Source organism: Anas platyrhynchos, chromosome 1 (assembly GCF_047663525.1).
Source record: "Anas platyrhynchos isolate ZD024472 breed Pekin duck chromosome 1, IASCAAS_PekinDuck_T2T, whole genome shotgun sequence".
In the NCBI taxonomy this organism is placed as follows: Eukaryota; Metazoa; Chordata; class Aves; order Anseriformes; family Anatidae; genus Anas; species Anas platyrhynchos.
Genome location: NC_092587.1, coordinates 96,442,443 through 96,464,139, shown reverse-complemented (window position 1 = coordinate 96,464,139; position 21,697 = coordinate 96,442,443). Strand labels below are relative to the sequence as shown.

The following is a 21,697-nucleotide window of genomic DNA, read 5'->3' as shown; positions in this document are numbered from 1 at the left end:
TGCAGAGAGCTTGGTAGCTGTTGCAAGTGTTCACTTTAATATTAGCAGTGGTATAACGCTTGCTTCAGTGACTGGGGCTATTTAGCTTGCAGGTAGAAGAAAATTGCTGTTTACTGCTGTTAATTGAGTTTCGAGCCTCAGTGAAGAAAACACATATGTGGGTTTGTAAAGTTTTAGACTGGTTGGGTTAAATGAGAATATCTAGGGAACAAGAATTTTGGAGGAACTGCTGTCGCATGTTAAAGTTGTTCCTTCATGTTGCTCAGCAGCGAGACTCTAGGAGGAAGGGCAGAGAAACGACTAGGGAGAGATGGAGAATTATATGTGTTTATTCCAGTATCCATTATGTTCACTTTTACTTTGGCATAATCTGCCACCAATTTCATCTCGCCATCACTCGTTTTTTGTTTTTGTTCCTTTTTTTTTGTGTGTGTGTGTGTTTGTGCCTCTTGAACATTGTCGTGCAAACTCTGCTCTGCCACCTCGTCAGCTGCGGTACATCTGAGAGCTTGATGTCACCGGTTAAGCAGGCTCCGCAGAAGTCACCCTCCGACACAGAGGGTCTGGTAAACAGCGTACCCGCCAGATCACACCAGGTAAACTGCTTACTGCTTCTTTCCGAAGCAGGATCCTCACGGAGCGTGGGGGAGATGGTATGGAAAAACTAAAGGCAGGGTGGGACACGTGAATTAGGTGCTGTCTGTTAAGGTGATGAGGGTGGGAGGATGTCTGATCTGAACAAGGGATGGGCAGCAATCCCTCAGAGATGTAGTGCATCTGAAAGAATAGCATTTTGATATTCGTTGAGGTAGAGTTTTATGTCCTTTTTGTACTTATGTACGAAAAAGATGGCTCTGTTATGTGCATTAACATAGATGGTAGTGAAGTACAAGTGTGAGATCCTGAAGAAGACGAGGAATTCGTAGTGGGTAGCTGCTGGAGATACATGGAGATAACATTGTCTACTAGATGTGTAACACTCTACAAAGCTGCCTAGGCTGTTCTGGGATTGTGCTGGGGAGGAGTTTTCCTTAATCTCTCATCGATGTGGGGGTATATGCTCGAAGTGGCACGCAGTGCCTTTACGTGAAAATGAGCCAGTGCAATGCAAACACTGACCAGTGGTGGTTAGTCTGAAGTCACTCTTACTGCCCAAAGTGCTTTTCTGCTGAGCCACCTAGCTTTTGCGGGCTTGAAATTATGAAACTTTGTCTTGTTCTTGCTGCTGTAGGCAAAGTTCTGCTAACTTTGAAGGACAAAGGTAGCTCTTACTCTGACTAATCATCTCATGGGAAATTAGTCAGAGGGCAGAGAGCATGCATCAAACAGGGATTCTGTGCAATATATAATTATCGGCCAACAATGTGCAGGATTTCCATATCTGTAAGGTGTTTCTTACCTCTTGATTTGTATATGCTCAGCAATTTTCTCATGGAGGCCTGGGTTCTGAGTGAGTTTATGTCCAAAATGGACTAATTCTTAGTAAGTCACCTTTTAGGAAGTGTCTACTAGTAGTGTGTGGCCTCTGAGAGGTTTCTAAATCAGAGCTGACACCTGCTTTCTTCATTTCTCTTGAAGAGGTAATGGAGATACGTGTTAATACTACAGGAAGAAAATACAGTGCTGAGTGAGATGGATAAAGTCAAGGCCCTTGCTCTGTTGGGGATTTACAGTCTGCTTTTGCAGTACATCTTGTTCTTGACACGCAGTGCTTCCAGAAGCCAAAGTTTTAGTATGTAGGCCCACAATGTTGCCTGATGACTTCAAAGAACGGTTATTCTATGAACCTAAAAGCAATATAATCAAGTGATAAGGTTTTAAAACAGTTCTGATTTTGACTGGAGTGGGTCTGTTAATAGCAGTCTGCCTTTAAGACCTAGATAAAGCTTGTCTGATTTTATGAATGTTCAGCTGAGCGACTCAGAACCACTTATTTTCACTGTTTCTTCTTAGCAGATACGTTCTGTCCTGTCAAATGTGTATATGGTGTTTCTTTTTCCATGCCATCGTTCTGCAGTGACTTGTATTCTACTATGACTGTTATATGGATGAGAGAGAAATACATTCCTAAATGCGTTTCCCAGATGGATGTCCTTGTTTAGCTAGTAAGCTGGGTTGCAACAGGCAAACTGGGAGGCAGGGTGTGTTGTCCCAAGAAATGCTCACTCCAAGGTGGCTTCTATTTGTCATTTGTATTTCTGCTTTGTGATTACTCATTTCTGGGCAGGCTGAAATACTGTCCATCTTAAAGTGTAACTTCTGCAGAAGTACATTTCTGATGTACAGAGCAGTATGGCACAGAGATCCCAAGTGGGTAGGTCTATCAGGGTAGAAGCTGGAAGCACTGAAGCTACGTTAACTTCAGTGCAGACCTCAGGCCTGCAGGGATGTCTTCAGGAATAACTGAACAAGCTTAGTCTGGGCTCTGTTCTGAGCTTTGGGCTGGACACCAGGACCCTAGGAGGGAGCAGTTCATGGTGCAGAGAATCCTGGCTTAAATTTCGGATAAATTTCCTGGGGCTGCAATCTGTGGTAGTTCCAACATCTTCCAGAATCTAAAGAACTTGAGAATACTGTAGACCACATGGCATGGTGATCTAACTTCATAACTCCTTTCTCTTTGCTGTAACTTGCAATTCATGACTCTGCTGACAAACTTTTAGCAAGGTATGGGTATACCTGCTGCTCTTTTTCCATTGGTTTGAATGAAAAAATCACAAGACTTTGGGAAATGCAGGTTATTTTATGGCAGTGCTGCCCTTTCTCTTAGTTTTGAAGAGTCAGAATGATCTTAGTTGGACTTAGGTGAAAGTTCTGAATTGTTTAGACTTTTCTGAAGCTTTTACTTATGGAAGAAGAGTCTTCACAAAGATTCAGCTGGCAATAAATCAAATAGGTGAGGCATTATAGCAAATTCTTGCTCCTCCTTTTCTCTGCGTCAGCCAATCTACCATTTGTTTGGGTGACAGTGAGCATATCCAAACAACGATAGCTTGATTTGGATCAGGTGACCACAGCAAGTCAGATCCTCCATCACCACCTGACGTGCTGGTTGCAGCAGGATAACTATATTTAACCAGACATAAAATTAGAATAGTGATAAAACTGATCCTGAGTAGTGAATTCCTGTGGTTGAAAACTGACCCATCAGAATTTCTTGAGCAAACCTGAAATGTCAGAATTGTGAGTATTTTATGAAGCTGTAGATTTTTTTGAACTGATACAAAGTGCTGTAGAGCTGAATTTACCAGATCCTTAAACTGTGGTTTCAGGCAGATGAGAACTCCTAAATTACTTACAAATAAACGTTATGCTTAACTTGTCTTTATGTTTTCATAGACTGAGCTCTAATTGCAGTTAGTAACATGATCTAGATACAGTGTTGGAGATCAGAACAATGTGAGAATCAAGTCGGGTAAAAAAAGGTGTTTTGAATGAGACTCTAAATCCCAACTTTTCTAGGACATCTGTATTTATTTTTTTCCCCAGCATTTCCACAATCTGTTATTTCTATTCAGCATTTTATAGCTGCTTGTAAGTTTCCATCCTTATTTCCATCCCCTTCCTCTACTCTTTTTCTTATATCTTGGGAAGTGCTTTATCTGGAAGGAAGAAAGTTTGGGTTTAAACTGCTTCTCAAGGAGAATGAGGCAGGTGCCTGCTTTGCCTTTGTGTTGGAAGGAAAACAGCTGTACAGAAGTGTACCTATGGGCCTTTGAAAATTTCCTTTTCATCTTTGGCTAATTGCTTTGGGAGATAGATGAAAGGTTTTCTGTGTCGGTTCCATAGAGATGCTTTCCAATTTGGCAGCATACCAAAAGTACTGGAGAGAAGAGAATGGGAGAAATATCTATGAAAGCTTCTCCTCCCTTGGACCTAAGGGAAACAGTAATGGAGTTAAATGGGTGAAATGGTTTCGAGGCAAAAGCCCTCAACTGAACAAGAAGATCTGTCCTTGCAATTTTCCACCTCTTCCCTCCACCTAACAGAACAGTCCCTTTCTCTCCCGTGCAGGTAATATTTGTGCGTGGTCTCTCCTCAGAGATCTCCTGGTAGGTGGTCACAGCCTTCCGCCCTGTGCTTGTCCGTTGTGTGCAGAATTGGAGCTGTGTGTCAGCCCTTTCCATAAAAAGGTCCCACCTTTACCTTGTCAAGCACTTGTTCTTTGTAGGCTGCAGTCCTGCCCCCAGCCCATCTGGAACAGCTGCAGCTTGCTTTCCTGTGGGCTGTGTTTTGGAGGACGTGGTCCTTTAGGAAAGTGCTGGGGTGTTTGCATGCCCTGCTGAAAGACTCTGCTTTTCTGTCCTCTACTTCACTCCAGCAGATATAGCAGAGGTGTGTGGCTGTGTTGCAGTCTTTTCAAGGAAAACCTGGCAATATCTGTCAGTGCTGGGCAGTGCTGAACACACTGGCCGAGAAGGTGCCAAGCACACCTTATGTGTGAAGTCTGGTGTGATGGTTTTGGGCAGTTCTCTTTGCAGATCTGCACCATACATTGGACTGGTTGGTAGCAAAAGAGTGCCTTGATGGCTTAGCTGACCAAGGATTCAGTTTTACACTTTTTGTTGTTTTTTTTTTTTTAAACTCTGGACTGGTTTGGCTTAAAAGTGAGGTAAGACTCCACATTACTGCACCATTTTAGTATTTTCTGGCTTGCTGCTGTGTGAGCCTTGAACCCATCAAGTGACTGTGGTGTCCTGAGGTGGCTGCAGGTTTATTTTATCCCTCAGTTATATCCAAGTGGTACAGCTGTGGTGAGATTTACAGGGCTTGAATGGTAGTAAGCACATGAAGTACACTCTGCTATCTACTGGTAAATATGTAGCATAGTTTATCTTGTAAAATATTAAATCTGGCATGCATATGACTAAGCCACGTATCTTTCTCTGCACCACAACATCTAAGAACTGCTGCTTTCCAGAACAAAGGAATCTGGATTTTGCTGTTTGTGAGAAGGCAAGCAGCCTTAGCGTTATTAAAGGGAGGAAATCCTGCTGTTTGGCACGCTCCCAATAAGAGCAAGGTGGCAGAGTAGAGCTCATTTATAGGTGAGGGCTCATTCCACTTGCTTTAAAGTGTCACTAGCAGTCATAAGAGCTGTGTGGTCTTGTTTTAGCTTTGGTCTTGCTGTAGCCCTTGCGGAAGGGAGGGGCGGTATGACCTATCCTGAGCAATACTGATTGTGCTTTTTTATTCTGTTTTCAGGGCCCAGTCATTTACGCGCAGCTAGATCACTCCGGAGGACAGCACAGCGACAAGATTAACAAGTCAGAGTCTGTGGTCTATGCTGATATTCGGAAGAACTGAAATGAGATCCTAACCTATCCAATGCAAAACACGCATTCAGACTGGAATTGCTTAAACAAAATTTGACCCAGAGAACTCACATGTGGCCTTTGATGCCTAGGCTAGGACCAATGCATGTGCATACAGAGGGAAAGATATATATGAATTGTGTGTAAATAGTCTATTTAATCGTACAGAAGTGAGACCAATGTTGCATGTTGAAATGCGGTAAGAATTCTGCTTATAAATTGCCAATATTCTTTTTGTATCTTGTATGACGAGAGAGAAAGTGGAAATTCACATCACAGTTTTTAAATATTTTTATCTTGATTATTAACGGAGAAACTGGAAGATAACTAAGATTTTAGGTTGACCTCAAGATTTTTTTTTTTTTTTTGTTCATGGGGCCTATTTTTTGTTGTTGTTGTTGTTGAGGTGAATATAAAGGTAACTTTCACAGGGTATTCATGTTTCCTTGGTCAGATTCTCAGTACAAGCTGCCTTCTTGCATGAGGTAGACATTCTCACTTGGTTTTGTAAGCCACATTGTGACTCCTTGTTATCAGAAACGGTTATCTTACCACTGCAAGTGAAGGAAATGTTTAGGCCTACCTGACCTGTGTAACACAGGTCGCAGAATTGTTTACTTCTGTATCGAGCCCATATATTCAAGCCCAGTCCTTTAAGGTACAGGGATGGTGCTGACCTAATGACTTTTGTGAAATTGTAGTTTACCTGTGAAAACTGAAGAGCTAGTGAGCTAGAAGGATAAGAAACAGTAACTCTAGGTGGTTGAAAAGTTCACTGAAAGTCTGAGGCAATGAAATGTTTCTTCCTCATAGCTGTGTCACTTCATATAAGCACAACAAAATGGGCTCCAAGGGCTCTGGAAGTTGTAGTATTCCCTCATCTCCCCCTTGTCACTCCATTATACCTTTGTCACTTCCTAAGAGATGCTTTATCAGTTCTCAAAAGCCTCTAAAATGGAGGCTGAATGACCTCTGGAAGAAATTTAGAGCTTCCCTTTTGTTTTGTTGCCTTTTTTTTTTTGTTGTCATTATTGTTGTTTGTTTGTGTGTTTTCATAACCTTAATTTGCACAGAGGATGCGGTGGGCAGTTTATTTCCTTCCTCTCTGCAAGTCTACTACTTGAATACAATTTCCCAGCTTCTTGTTTCGAGATTATACTCCTCATAGATTGATAGGGATCTCAAATCGTCCTTTTCTGCTGAAGAGAATCTTTCTTTAGCTGACCCATTTGTATCCTGAAATCCAGTGTTCAGGACTTGAAGTGGCACTCCAGCTGAGGTCTTTGCAGACTAGCATATAGTAGGAAGGATTTCTGTTTTGTACACCCTAATGTGGTGTAGGCTTTTCTATACCAGTAGATAATTTTCAGCTTGATCTACCATAACCCCTTCTCTCTGATTTTCAGCCATTTCCTAATTCAATCTATTTCACAAAATCAGTCACAGAATGGTTGAAGTTAGAAGGGATCTCTGGAGATCATCTGGTCCAACCGTTCCTGTTCAGCTAGAGCAGGTGCCCAGGACCATGTCCAGTTGGGTTTTGAGTATCTCCACAGTTGGAAACTCTTCAACCTCTCTGGGCAATGTTTGGCCACTTAAAGGAAAAAAGCATTTCCATGTATTCAGATGGAATATCCTGGTTTTAAACGTCTGTCTGCTGCCTTTTGTCCTGTCAGCGAGCACTAGTGAGAAGAGTCTGGCTTCCCCTTCAGTCATTTTTCCCAACAAAGTTGGGTACACACTTTCATCAGGATCACACTTGGCTGGTTTTCTGACAATACCTGCCTTTGTAAGGAGCATCACTAAAATCAGGGTGAATCCCACTGCTGCTTTCCCTATGAACTATGCTGTTTCTCCCCAGTATTTGTTCTACACTTACAAAGTAACAAAGCTTTTGATATGGTTGATGGGGAAACCTGATTTTGATCTGCCTGTGCTTATGCCTGTGCATTACATCTTTCTCCCTAGACATTTTAGAGTAGAAGGGAGGAGGGTGATGAATTTAACTATCAAAAACTCAGTGCTCTGAGCAAATAGGGCTGTCTGTCCTTGGCTCTGAATTTTTATTTATATTTTTTTTCTTTTGGAATATACTGGAGAATCTGAGCACAATACTGTTACTTCTGGTGCTAACTATAGGAAATATGTCATTGTTTTTGTTTAGTTACAAGTATGTTCATAGAACCTCTACTGAGGAGTCTCATTGCAAAGCTGCTTGGATCCTCTGTATGAAGACAGATTGAATTTTGAATGATTTTTTATTAATGTTGAGTTTTTTATTTTTTATTTTTTAAAGAAAGAAACAAACTCCCTTATCCCTAGGAGCAGTAGTACAAATTGGTCTGAATCCCTCTCCACTGTGAAGGCTGTTCATTTATTATTTTTTTTCGGTCATGGAAACATGAGCAAAGTTGCTTAGCTGGAATGGACAGCTTCTACAATGTAGCTGTTAAACAACTTATTCAGGCTGAAGTCAACAGAACTTGAGGCAGTATGAGACAAAACTGTTTTGAACTTTCTGTCAGTCAGGTTGTCTTAGCTTGTTTAATCAGGTGTGGTAACCTGTGCTGATGAAAAGGACTGATGCTTACTTGTCTCAGGTGCAGAGGACTTCCAATTTCCTTGATGGGTAGCAAGCAAAGGTTAAAGTCAGTCAATGTCATCAGATCCTGATGTTATAGTGACCATAAATTCAATTCTATGTCCTCTGCTGGTATTCTCTTAATTCTCCAAGGCTGTTTTGCAGGTGGAAATGAACAGCATGTACTCCTAGGAAAATGAAGCATGTTGTTCTTGACCAGTTCCAGTACTGCTGCTAGTACTTTTTGGGTCCATCTATTTTGAAAAGAAGTACTGTGTGGCTCAGATGGAGCTGGGGAAGGTCTGTGTGATTTACAAGTTGTCTCCTACAGTTTCATGTCCTTTTTATACTGTGGTGCCCAGAACTGCACACAGCACTCGAGGTGAGGCTGCACCAGTGCAGAGCAGAGCGGGACAATCACCTCCCTCGACCTACTAGCGATGCCGTGCTTGATGCACCCCAGGACACGGTTGGCCCTCCTGGCTGCCAGGGCACACTGCTGGCTCATATTCAACTTGCTGTCTACCACGACCCCCAGATCCCTCTCTTCTAGGCTGCTCTCCAGCGTCTCATCGTCCAGTCTGTACGTATAGCCAGGGTTGCCCTGTCCCAGGTGCAGGACTTGGCACTTGCTCTTGTTAAACTTCATGCGGTTGGTGATTGCCCAGCTCTCCGATCTGTCCAGATCTCTCTGCAAGGCCTTTCCACCCTTTGACAGAGTCAACAACTCCTCCCAGTTTAGCATTATCAGCAAACTTACTCAAAACACCTTCTATTCCTACATCCAAATCATTTATTAAAACATTGAAAAGAACTGGCCCTAAAATGGAGCTCTGGGGGACCCCACTGGTGACTGGCCGCAGCCTGATGTAACCCCATTTACCATAACCTTTTGAGCCCTACCTGTCAGTCAATAGTTCATCTATTGTGTTATGTTTTTATCTAGCTGTATCTAGCTGTATGCTGGACGTTTTGTCCAGGTAGCATTCTGTGAGAAACCATATCGAAAGATTTACTGAAATCTGAAAAAATTACATCAACTGGCTTCGCTTTTACATGTAAAATTGACCTTGTACTTACTGTAGAGCACCAGCCTGGGCTCTAGCTGCTAAGACAGCTTGCACCCTCTACAGACAAGAACATGAATGGCATCAGTCATCTTTTTCTCATCCCCAATTTTGAACAGTACAGCAAAGTGAAGGTTTTGCCTATACTAACAGTGAATATTTTCTTCCTTATTACTGATCAGCAGAAATGGATTTTGAAGATGATTACGTATAAAGTATCAATCTACGTAAATTAGTAGTTGTACTCGGTATGTCAAATCTCCATCGCTCTGTTTGATTTTAGCAGTTGTTCTGTGAGGGAGGTGGCCAGCCTGTTCGTTGAATGGCATTCAAGACCATTACAGGCTGGCACATATTTCCCTCTAATTAATTGCATGATGTGTCATTGATAACCGGAGAACTGTAGGGTTTTGTTTTCTCAAAGCTTTAGTGCTATTTCAGTTTGTGACTAGAAAAACTGGAATTAGGTTTTTAACTTTTTTAAACCTGTGAGAACTGCTTAGGTAACCATCTGTCTTGTAACTGCAGTACATGTATATGTGCAACTTAGAAGCTGCATTGCCTTAGAGTGGATTCATTGAGGTAAAGTGTGGGCCGTTTGATTTATAACCAAAATACTTTCAGTCTGTTTCAAAATCTTGTCTTGGAATTTTGCATTATTAATGTATCTACCTAAGACCTCAAATACAAAACATTCTTACTGTATAGTAGGTGATGGAATTGTTTTCTCTGTAAACTGACAAAGGTGTGAAGGTGGGTAAGACTTCTGGGCTGTGGCCATACTGCTGTGGTGCTAATATTTAGGTAACATTTTACATGGGAGACTACAAAATCATATTAACGATGCTCAGCATTTGTACTCTTCTTGAGGCTTCTCCTTTCCTTCTCTTCACTGCCCTAAAGCTACTAAGCCCTTTCGTTTAAAAGTGGTTTTGCACTCTAAAATGAAGTTCAATGCCTTTTGTTATCAGCGTGCTGTGCAATCTCTTCTATCTCCCTACAATGCCAGCTCTTTTTACGTGGTAAATATAATTGGTAGCATAGACAGGATACTTCTCATAACCCTCCATCTTGGAGGTATGCAAGAGAGCAAACACCTGTAAGACAGGTGTATAATCTGTGTGAGGGAGCTAGATATGAAATGCACGTCCTGATTACATGAAAAGCCAGGGTATTGACTGGTAGTGGTTTTGCTTTTACAGACTCATCTGGAAACAGTTATCTTGGATATTTTTTCTTGAATGGACTTTCATGTTTTCTATTGTAATCTTGTGAATATTTTAATACACTTTTTTTTTCCCATTACTGGTTTGTTGGATGAGTCTCATCTGGTCAGAAACTGGGAAGGGTCGGGGGGCTGAAATACACTACCTTTCTTCCTGGCAATGTTCTTCAGTCACTGCAGTCTCTGTCAGCTCAGCAAACACCACACAGCTGGAGAGTTCACCGTTTGAGATGATACTGTATATCACCACTTCAGCTAAGAGAACTAAGATACGCAAGTAAAAGTGTTTGAGGGGACAGCACACGCTTCTAGCAGAATACAGGTAGGAGAGAAGCACCTCCATGGCAGGACAGCCTCTGAAAAAGGGCATCTGATCAAGTATCGGGCACGTATCTTAGAAGAAGGGAAAATGCTGTCCTGCACAATTACTTTGTACTGGCTAACACTTCTTACATAAGTTATACATAAGTATACATAGGGCAGAGGAGAGACTTAATCAGAGACCATTCCAAACTCCAGTATTTCAAAGCATTCACTTTACTGAAGAAGCAACTCTGTCTCAGTTATCTCTTTTCCCTCAGATATTTACTGATGGCTTTAGTAGAAGAGGTCTGACCTCTGATCCCAGGGGAAGCTGATAGATGCCATGTTCTGAGCATGACTGCTTTATGCTTCTCAGCAGCAGAGGGGTTTCTGCAGCGTAACATATAGCCTTTGCTCTGGTGCATTTCCCTCTTTACAGGAAATTAAATAGGGAGAGAGGGTGACTTTCAGAGGTTTCATTCATAAACATGCCACAGATGAGAGCAAACCACTTCCTCCAAAGTTTTGGATAATTGACACGTACAAGTTTCCTGACTGCACAACTTTACAGAAAATCTGTATGTACTTAAGGAGGGCACAGAAAGTGAGTAACAGATGTTTTAGCTATTTATTTTTCACATTCCCAAGAACCAGGTACTTAAATATGCCCATCGAGTTGTGCCCTCTAGCTGTAGGGGATGACAGAAGCTTAAAAACAAACAAAAAACAACAACAAAAAACCAAACCAAAACCCATACTACTGGCATGTATAGGCTTGCCCTCCTCTAGATAAAGGTGGCTGTGGCCCAGAAACAAATCAAGATATAGATAACTTGAACCCGAAAAGAATATCCTTAAACTACCAAGGAAGAATATCAGAGAATAAAATGCAGGTGTCACTGTCACTGGCTACTGAACATATGGTATAACCCCACACAGGGTCTCAGCATGACATTTGAAAAGAATTACTTCCGTCTGGGACTTTGGCTGACAGTCACTGATACCATGTCACTCCCACATGTGTTCAACAGAGTCAGATAAGGCAGGGCCAAACAAACAATTCAAGGCACAATCCACAACCAGTTTCTTTTAAAGAGACAACATAACTTCCCTAACACAAGACATAGCATTTTACTTAAATTTAAAAGGTTGCACTTTATTTAAGTGGATGGAGATACTTTGTTATTTGCACTTAGAAAACACTTGCTTTTGAGACATTTAGATTTCCCCATCCATTTTCTCAGAGGAAAAAAGGTTAAAATTAGTGAAGCTAGGTCCCATGGGGAAGGGTTTGTGCGTTGCTGAATTTGACCTGTAGGGTTAAGCATCTTTTTGCAGCAGCTGATCTTGTTGTTTTGCTTTTAGCTCCTGATTATACCTGTAGGAAAGAAAAACACAGATTGAGGATAGTGCTCCAGTTACAGTAACAGCATCTTCATAACAATGTATTCAGCAAAGGAGGTTTCAAATTCCTATCCTGAGTTTCTACCCTCAAGTCCCCGTATAACTCAGCTTAGGCAAGAAGCTACCAATTAGCTGCTAAGCTAGTTTGCATTACTTCTCTCCAGTACTGAAGGAGACAGAGAAATCCAAGTTTTCCCCTCAAGAAATAACTTTTAAAAAAATAGAAAAATAAAAATCAAAATGCTGCTCTACTTAAGAACCCTTTGATATGGCTGGAACTGATCAGATTCATCAGGGAAAGCTGACAGAAGCACAAAGCTTATGAGGTAGTCCAGGCTTTTTGTCAGTCAGACCTACAGCTTTTAAAGAATTCCTTAAACCTAGAAACCTTACATAGGTCTCTTCTTAAAACACGCTCTACGTATAATGAAAATATTTAGAAGCATTCCTCCTACTTATCTGGAAAACTAAAAATGTAGCAAAAAAGTGCTGTAATGTTTAATTGCTCAGTTCTTCTTTCCTGTTACACTGACACAAAGACTGGGGGAATTTATGAAATCATGGTTAAGATTAGGTGACATGAGTGCTCAATTACAGTGCATAGAGAAGTCCTTCTTAATACATACCTCCATATTCGGAAGAGTTGAGAGCCACCGGCACAGCCAACAAAGAAGTTCACAGCAAACAGGCTCCAATTTTTAGGAATAATAACCAAAGAGTACCTTGACCAAATAAGGCCTGTTGAACGAAAAGTTTAAATGATATTACATCTTTGTAGTTAAATATTCAGACATTCCCCTAACCTTGAGGACAGACTCATCGGCCAGTTGAAGTACACAGAAGCTTTACAACTCATGTTGGACAACTGTTTTTCTTCTAATTAGCTGTTTCTCAGTTAGAAGCACAACAAACGCCAGTGGGAAAGCTACAGGTATGTACTGCATTTTTCCAAAATAATGTAACCAGACAATAATTTGATACTAAGACTGATCTATGTTAAGATCTTCTGTACTCTACAGCAGTATAAACCTTAATATGTTGGCACAATTCTAGGGCAGTGGCATTTTGTTGTAGTGTATCTAGTTTGCTGCACCCATTTAGAGATTACAGAAGCCACCAGTCAAGAAGGGTTTACATATCATGCACAGCACATAGCATTGAGTCATGTATCAAAACAAAGTCCAGTGAAGGAGGAAGGTGGCAGCTGTAGTTTTGATTTTCAGCTTTATTTGTCACAAGTCTCACCCCTGACAAGATCTGGTAGAACAACCTGAGTATGGAATATTGCTTTTGGCAGTGTGAAAACTCATAACAAGCAGCAGTGCAGTAGTCTGTACACCACTCCAAGTTCTTGTAGCACACAGAAGTCCTTTCCAGTTACGTTAGTGTAATTACTCTAGCATTGTTTAATCCCTTCAAGCCTGTTCTAAAAAAGCCACTGTGTTCTGGACTGATGTCAAAATTTCTTGACCTGAAGCAAAGGAGGTCCCTTACTGGAACGAGTGGTATCATTGTAACTCAAGGGACCAAATTTGTATCCTAACTCAAAAAACTCACTTTGGACAATTCCAAATTCAGACACTTGTATAAAACTGTAAATAATCACAGGACTCTTACAGATTTAATAGTAAGTACAGATCTGTCTTACAGTTACCATGTAAAAGCAACAGTGAGATCTGGCATATTATAGCTGAGCCTTTCCTAAAGAAGTGGCTTAGTGCTGCCAATTCAAAAAGGAATGAGTACAGCTCAGATGGTGCTTTGTAAAAGTGTGGTATACATTGGCTTTACCTGTGGCCATCAACACTGCAGACTGGGCTGTGCTGAGCTTTTCTGCTGGCCTGGTCATATCAGCCATTCCAGCACACACCAAGCCCTGTAAAGAGAAATTCATTGAGCATAAACCCAGTACCAGGACATACCATGACATATCCTGCACAGCAGGGTTGGACTAGGTAGTCTCCAGAGGCCCCTTCTGACCTCAACCATTCAGTGATTCTGTGAAGTTACCTTAAAGCTCAGTGTTTATTCTGTGTTCATTATGCAGGAGATGGGATGCATTGTGTGAGCACAGTAATTACTTCTTGAGACCCTGTGTCCTTCTAGTCCCTTGTGGTGAAAATAAGAACACAGTTATGGGTGGTTCAACTGGCTTGCAATAAAATCCCAGGCAGTGGCAACTTTGTATTAGATTAAGAACAAGGTTAACTTAAGCACAGCTGCTTTAAGCACTAATTGGTTTTCATGCAGCAAGTAGAACCTTGTCTAAGTAAGACCCTTCTTACTAAAGCTCAGGCTAAGATATTGTTGGTACGCAGGTACATGTGACACCATACAGTCTTCGCTCAACTTCATCTGAGGAGGTAAAAGTGATTATTTTTTTTTAAATATAATTTCAGTGGAAAAATTCCCAGTGAAGTGACAAATAGCTTGACTGACCTATTTGAGAGTGTTGCCAGCAAATACACTGTTTGATTTATTTTGTTGTGTTATTGCCATCTACTGGAAATGCAATTTGTTGTTCTGTTACAGGGCTTCACCAAAATAAATGAACAAAAAAAGCTCGAAAGCTTTTATCTCACTGCCACTAAGGGCTACGTTGTGCTCTAACCAAGAGAATAGTTTTTAAGGGTAGAGACAGGTGTGCTGCCTCACTTAACAGGGTTGATGTTGCTGCAGTGATGTCAGAGGTAGAGATTTTCAGCCCACTTGGGTAAATGCTTTTGGAAGGCAACTTGCCTTTGCCACGTAGGGGAAAAGTCATTTTAATTTCTCAATGAAGAACTTCACTGTGAGCTTAGGCTGTCCTGCACTTTCACAAAAGAAGAAACCACCTGTGTATTAGCTCTTGTGATACAGCAGCAGGCAGCAAACCTGCTCAAAAGAGTTGCCTGTATGCTCAGGAGCATGCTGCCTGGGAGACCCTCTGAAAAAGGGGGAGGTTAACCACAGTTACTGCAGCAGCAGAGCAGATTTACAACAAAAACAAGCTGCAGCTTGGAGCATAACGTGTTGCCCATGGCCTATGTGAAGCTGGGTTTTCACAACAGCACACTTACAAAGCAGCTGGCAATAGGAAGAGGAGGTTATATCCTTGCTTGTTATCAAACAAGGAGAGTGAGCAGCTTTATGATTTTAGAGCTCATTTACTTTATCTGTACAAATACAATAACCAGGAGGGAAGCAGTGAATTAGGACTAGCCACATACCTCACACATACACAAACACAGGCCAGATGGGGTAATGAATTGGGAAGCAGAACCACACAAGAAGCAGAGCGCTACTGCTGTCCAAAATATGTGCTTTCAGAGCTTTGAATTATGCCAGTTGACGCCTACGTTGAACAACAGCGAGTGTTTCACAAAAGAAAGCTTTCATGAAACTTTCAATGTAGAGCAGTTTTTCCACAAAGCCTTGTTTCTTTTTAGCCCTTACATCCATGGCAGGTTGCACCACGTGTTCTTAAGACGATTATTGTTCCTCCATATATATTAAAAATTAGAGCCTTGGCATTAAACCTTTCTGGAGGCTCAGATACCTGCTGGGAAACTATTGCTTGCCCAATGGGTTACTTCAGATTGCCCTCTGATCAACATCCAGACAGAATTTGGCATCTTACACTTACCCATTTCATAATAGGTGCCCAGAAAAACACTGTTTTGGGACCTGAGGGAGGAAAGAGGGTGAAGTTACTCAGTGAGATTTGGTTGTTACAATGCAATGCCCACAGTAAGTTTTGAGTTGTTAGGTGTTTTTTTTCTTTCTTTCTTTCATTCTTTCTTTCGTTTTTAATAATGAATTAAACTAATACACACATGTTTATATTAAAACAGCGCCTACCACCGCACAGGCTATATCACCTAATCCTCACATTTCATCAGTTCAGTGCACATCAACCTTCAGTTACATAATCAGTCCATGGGATTTTGCAATAGATGTTCTGTTGCAAAAAAAGGACTTCCAAGCAAACAAGATGCATTTATAACAGAAAAGTTAAGATCAGGCCAGGAAGAATGAAGTCAGTTTCTATATAATGATCTGTAACTGCACTAATGGAATTAGCATTTGAAATCTTTGTAAATTGAATCTTGTAAACTAAAGTCCCAAAATATTTTATTACTGGTACTGTAATAAGTCAGTCCCTCCTTCCCTTTCCAAATCTCAACACATCTCTTCACGCTACAGAAGACATCCTGCACAGCAGTATTAGAAATTTAAAGAGTACAAATTGCAAATGCAAGTATCAGGGTGCTCTCGTGGACCTCTAACACGCATCTCCAAATAACAATGTTTGTCTAGCAGAAACAATACTTCTCACCCGATCAAACTCCCACTCCAGTTTTCTACCAATAGTCAAAGGAGGATTACGGGAAAAGAGGAACAGGTGTATGGAAAGAAAGGAAGAAAAATCAACCTAATGGGATCTGGAGGGTAAAATCTCCCTCTGTGGTGCTAAAATGGCAGCTGGTTGGTTAACACAATGCACCGCAATGCCACACCTACAACACAGACCATCAGAAGTCGTTAACCTAGGACTATCGCTGAAAGTCTTCAAATGAGGGACCACAACCCAAGATATGAACCTGTTGTGCTGGGGTACAGTCAAAGCACTGCTTCTGATTTCATCAAACCACATTCACTTTTAGGTCCTGCAGGCCACTGCTCAGCCCTCAGATGACACACGAGATGAAGCCAAGTTTTCGCTTTAATACATTACATATTATGGTTCAAAGCTTTTAAGTATACATTATAAGCACCAGGACTTTGGTTGTTTGCTTTTTACGCGTGATAATTTTTTACTAACAATTCAGCCTAATAAAGGCCCTACAGTAACTCTTCATACTGTGTGTTTTAAAACAGGTTTGAAACAGTAACTGGGAAAAATTAACTGCCAGGTTTCTGCAGCAAGCACCTGTGAAGCCACTTACACTTTGCAGGATCGGGCTTATTGTTGTGAATATCAGTTGCTCCATAACCTTAAAGCCAGCTAAGCCCTGCAGAAGGGCAGCACAACTGCAACAGAAATGGCCTTGGCAGCTTTGCATAAAGCCCTCCAAAGACCCACACGGCTCGTGACAGCGATCAAGTTTAACACAGCAGTTAATAGCTGCTAGCAGGTGACTTCTCACGTTAAGAACAGAATGTTTCACCCCACACATGATTTTTGTTCTCCAGGGTAAAAATTTCAGTCATTATTCTCTTAGGCAGCTACTTAATATTTCTGTATCAGGCTGCAAATACAGCTCTGCATAAGAGCCTCTTATAAAGAGCCTCCAACTTACGGAGGTTCCACAGAAGTAGATTTAATTGCTATCACCTATTTTCCTCTGAAGCAGAAATTCAAATTTGGAGTACCAGAGAACAGGGGGACACCTCTCCCTCAGGCATGCCCGTCAACAAGCTCCCCGTCCCCGTCCCCGCTCCCAAGGTGACCCCTGGGGGCCGTTACCCGCCGGGTGGTTGTAGAAGGGCCGCAGGCGCGGCGGCAGCACCAGCTCGATGCGGTCCAGCAGGCGGTGGTACGAGGCGCGCAGCCCCGCCGCGGCGGCCGCCATCTTGTGCCCGGCGGGAGCCCCCCGCTCCTCTCCGCTCTGCTCCGCTCCGCTCCGCTCAGCGCCGCTCGGTGCCACACGCCGCGTCAGCCAAAGCCCCGCCCACTGCCGGCTGAGACCGCGCTGATTGGTGAAGCCGCCGGGGGGCGGAGGGAGGGGCGCGGCGCGATTGGCTGCCGTCCCGGCCTTCCGCGGGAAGGGCGAGAGCGCCGGCCCGCTCCCGCCTCAAAGATGGCGGCCCGCCAAGATAGCCGGCGCCCAACCCCATGATGGCCGCGCGCTGCGCGGCTTCACCCCGTCCGTCACTTCCCGGGCGGGGCAGCGCTCCCTGGGGGCGTAGCTTCACCAGAGGGGGCGTGGCTTCACCAGGGGGCGTGGCTTCGAGCGGCGGCCCCGCCCCTCTCCCTCTCTCCCTCTCCCTCTCCGTGCCGGAGCCTTGGGGCGGGGCGGGGGGCTGGGGGCCGGGCGGTTTCCATGGTGATCGCGCGGGGCGGCCGGCGGCAGCGGAGCGCCCGGCAGCCCCCCCCCGGCGGCGGCGGGGGCCATGTCCCGCGGCCGCTGCCCCCACCTGCTGTGGGACGTGAGGAAGCGGAGCCTGGGGCTGGAGGAGCCCGGCCTGCTGCGGCGCCACTACCTGGGTAAGGGCTGGGGGGGGGCGGTTGGCGGGGGGGGGGGGCGACCGTTGGAACCGTTGGAGCCGTTGGAGCCGTTGTTGGGGGGGCAGCGAGCTCCCCCGAGATGGCGGCGGGGACCCACCCGGCCCCGGGGGCAGCCCCGCCGCCCGCAGCCCCGCGCCGGCAAAATGGCGTTGGCGGCCCTGGCGCTCCGGGCGCTGCCGGGCGGCTCCCGGCCCCCGGCCCCCCGCTGGGGTCGTGCGGGCGGTGCTGGCTGCCCGGCTGCGCTCGGCGCCCCGCAGCCGGCAGGCGAGGCGCCGCTACCTGTTGCACCGGCTGAGGTGGTTTGCTCCGTCAAGGCGCCCAGCCGTCGTTCCTGCTTTTTTGTTCCCCCCCCCCTTTTTTTTTTGTCTTTTTTGGATAAACCTGTCAAAGCCCTCACGAGAATAAAGCAGGTTTTGGCTTTTCGCCACCTACTCTTTCTCAGCCAGCGAGGCAAAAGAGAGCTCTAACAGCAAGTACGCCGCTCAGAAGGCTTCTCAGAGTGATATAAAATACAGGCAGTGCCGGAGGTGCCCGGGGAGTGGAGGAACACACCGAAGGAGTAACAGCATTTCTTCTTTGCTCTGTGTGTGAGTTTCGTGTGGACTGGCAATCAGGTGGCACTCTATTTATAGCCTCTTCCAGCCTTCGAAAACAGCTGCTCCGGGAGGGAGCTGCACATCGTCTCCGTACCTCCCCAGGCGGAGAGCTCGCTCCGGGAATTTATGTCCTTGCAAAACTCTGCCTGGTTTTGCAAGATCTCTAAATAACTGCCCCGAAATCCTGTCGGTTCAGGACAAAGTTCCAGAGGAAAGTCTAGCGCAGATTGGGTGCTGTGCGTGCTTGGGACGTGTCCTCTGGCTCGTTATCGTTCCTTCAGAGCGATTTCCCCATGTGGTGGCAGAGGGAAAAAGTGGGTCTTATCAGTGTATCTGTGTTAGCTATGTTTTCCTCAGCATTTGTGGGCTAATTAGTCTCGATTTCAGACAGTGCTTGTATCTGAAGTCTCCAGAGAAAGCCAACTGCTCTAGGAGGCTGTCAGTAGCACCCTGCTTTCATTCACCTGGGGCAGTGGCTTAGCCTGGTGCTAGTGGGAGGAATCCTGCTGCTGGGCCATGGGAGGAAGCTGAGCTTCCTGCTACTTCCAGTTAAACATCACAGTGCTTTTACGCTGGAAAACATTGGCAGTAAATCCTCGTATCCAACTTAAAAACTCAGAGACAGGCTAGTTTCCCAAGAATCCCAAAATTTTTGCTACGTTTTTTTTTTCTTTTTATCATTGTGCAACGTTTCCATGACTAACAAACACATCGGTTCTGATAGCAGATGAAGGGTTTGGTGTTGCCAAAATGAGGGCCTATGTACACACGAACTGCGGTAATAATTTACCTAGAGGAGCAGCAGCCCGGGTTTATTGCAAGAAGGAAGTGGATCCATAATTCCTCTGAAGTATTTAATGTGACAGCTTTATTTGCTTTTCTGTGAAGGGTCGTGCTGCTAAGGATGGCTCCGTGTAGCTGTGAAGAAGACTGAAGGCTTTAGGCTTTTTTTTTTTTTTTAAATTAACTGGCATAGTAGGTTAGCCACAGAAACTCCATTAGTCTAAAATAGTTTGCAGAGAGTAATCAAGTCCAAGGTTTTCGGAATGATTGTCAGGAACTGTGCTTGGTACAATAAAAGTGGGTTTCAAAATGGAAATTCTCCATAGCTTCTGGTACTCTTGTTTGCATGGTTTTCTATCATCTTCCTTCCTTGCAATGTGACATTTTTGAGCTTTCCAGATTTGTTAGACACAGTGTTGTGATGCTGACTGCTGAGCTTCCCTCCCACCTTTTTAAAAAAAAATTTAATGTTCTAGGGCAATTTTTGTCAGGGTGTAGCATGTTTAATACTATGGTTTTCTCATCCTGTTTTGTAAGATTTAGAAAAGGTTTGAACTCTGTAGATTTAAGAAAAGAAAGTACTGATTTTCTTATAGTAAGGCTCGTTTTGGTCAGATTGTGTAAAGCTGTTGCTACAGGAAGATTTGCAAATACATTGTTATATATATAGGAAATGGGAGAACTTACTAAACGAACCAGACACCATTCGCTCCCCCTCTTTCCCAGGACAAACTACAACACAAACCAAAACTAATTACACATTTAAAGCAAGGTAGCTGCACCATTGATAGGCAGCGCTGAAGAACAGGATAGGCCACATCAGCTGGTAGGTGTGTGGCCCACCAGGTAGCTTTGGTATCAGCTGTGTTCCAGCTCGTTAACTTATGAGTTTATAAACAACTAATAACATAAAACTAGTAGCAGCTTACTGGATCTGTGCGGGTAGGATTGGGTGTTGCTGTTGAACGTCTTGTTTGTCCTGAAATATGCTGCCCAGAGTGGGGGGTGTGAATTTCCTAAAGTACCATACACTCTCATTCTCTCTGTTAGTTTTTCTTGGACCAAACAAAAACAAAACCAAAACAATACCACCCAAAACAAACAAAGACAAACAAAAAACCCCACCCCAAAACAGCAGAGATGAAAACCTGAATTTTAGGGAAAACAGCTAGAACACGGATGTTATTTTTCCCAGCTTTCACTACAGTTGTATTTCAACATGTGGCATCTTAGTCTTTGTAATAACACAGAGGAGGAAGGGCCAGGCAGTGTTACAGTTACCATCTTTGTAGTTGGTGATGGTCACAGAGTATTTAATTATGCCTTCATCTTTAATTCTTTGCATAATGATTTTGATGTTTGGTTATTTTCAGGTGTGCTGTTACATTTCATGTCCTAAACCTCTTGCATTACTTTTCTTCTCCAGCATCTATTAAAGAGACTGCATCTGTCACAGCTAAAAACCGTAATTAAGAGAAGTGTTTTATGCTGCTTTTCCTTCTGCAAGCCTAGCAAATTAACTGCTGCTTGAAAAAGGAGCTCTGTAAATTTGCCTGGTTGTCCGATCGCAAGGGCTCAAATGACTGCTCTCTTCACGCGAGTCGTTTAGCTTCCTGATGTACATCTTCCACCGTGCCTCACCCTGTGTGTGCCCAGCAGACCAGCTCCGTATCGATGTGTGCTTGCACACACCAAATGCTTCGTGAAGCTGAAGATTTTTGAAAGATGCAGCTGTACTCCCCAGATTTGCCTCATTAGCGATGCTTTCTGAATAACAGAAAATAGTGGAGTCAGAATTGAAGTTGGCAGTGTGATAAATGAACAAGAGGAAAATATTTCCTTGAAACAATACCAAACACCTTTAATGTGCTTAATCTATTACATGTCTGGCAGGCAATTTTGTATGGCTGTTGGATTTTCAGTGGTTGTGTAAAGAAGTTTAAGATGTTTAAGAGCATTTACAGGAAAAGAATGCTGCTTTTTAATTGTTAAAACACCAGAGAGTAGAGTGAGTAGGTATTGCCTCAAACTGGCTGTGTTTTTTTTTTCTTTTTTTCTGTTAGTAAAAAAATACTGTACTCAGTGAACCTACAGATGGGCAATTGAGTGGTGTGTCACTGAGACCTGTTGGTAACAAAATGGGTTTGGAGAAGTTTAATGAAGAGACTATGTTTGAAGCAAATTCCCTGGTACAATCTCATTTAAGCTGGTA

General features: G+C 43.4%; 3 protein-coding genes across 17 annotated transcripts in view; 2 read left to right on the top strand and 1 right to left on the bottom strand.

Moving 5' to 3' along the window:
- The window catches only part of MPZL1 (myelin protein zero like 1), a 39,180-nt gene extending 28,912 nt beyond the window's left edge, over positions 1 to 10,268 (top strand). For all 5 annotated transcript variants that reach the window (XM_027449387.3, XM_027449386.3, XM_072025265.1 and 2 more), the window contains 2 exons: positions 491 to 596; positions 5,206 to 10,268. In XM_027449387.3, the coding sequence (XP_027305188.3) occupies positions 491 to 596; positions 5,206 to 5,307 (208 nt within the window). In that variant the 3' untranslated portion in view covers positions 5,308 to 10,268. The remainder of the gene's footprint in view (positions 1 to 490; positions 597 to 5,205) is intronic.
- Positions 10,269 to 11,615: 1,347 nt separating this feature from the next.
- MPC2 (mitochondrial pyruvate carrier 2) lies at positions 11,616 to 17,567 on the bottom strand. The gene is made up of 5 exons (XM_013097608.4): positions 17,345 to 17,567; positions 15,521 to 15,561; positions 13,687 to 13,771; positions 12,522 to 12,633; positions 11,616 to 11,869 (listed from the first exon to the last, which is right to left on the bottom strand). The coding sequence occupies exons 1-5, from the start codon at positions 17,448 to 17,450 to the stop codon at positions 11,812 to 11,814; spliced, it is 402 nt and encodes a 133-aa protein (XP_012953062.2). The 5' UTR covers positions 17,451 to 17,567; the 3' UTR covers positions 11,616 to 11,811.
- A 268-nt stretch (positions 17,568 to 17,835) lies between these two features.
- The window catches only part of DCAF6 (DDB1 and CUL4 associated factor 6), an 81,396-nt gene continuing 77,534 nt past the window's right edge, over positions 17,836 to 21,697 (top strand). For 3 of the 11 annotated variants that reach the window (XM_027449395.3, XM_072025218.1, XM_072025213.1), the window contains exon 1: positions 17,839 to 18,085. In XM_027449395.3, the coding sequence (XP_027305196.1) occupies positions 17,992 to 18,085 (94 nt within the window). In that variant the 5' untranslated portion in view covers positions 17,839 to 17,991. Of the gene's footprint in view, positions 18,086 to 21,697 lie in introns of all 11 variants that reach the window. The other 8 variants (XM_027449392.3, XM_027449389.3, XM_027449393.3 and 5 more) reach the window with 5 other exon arrangements.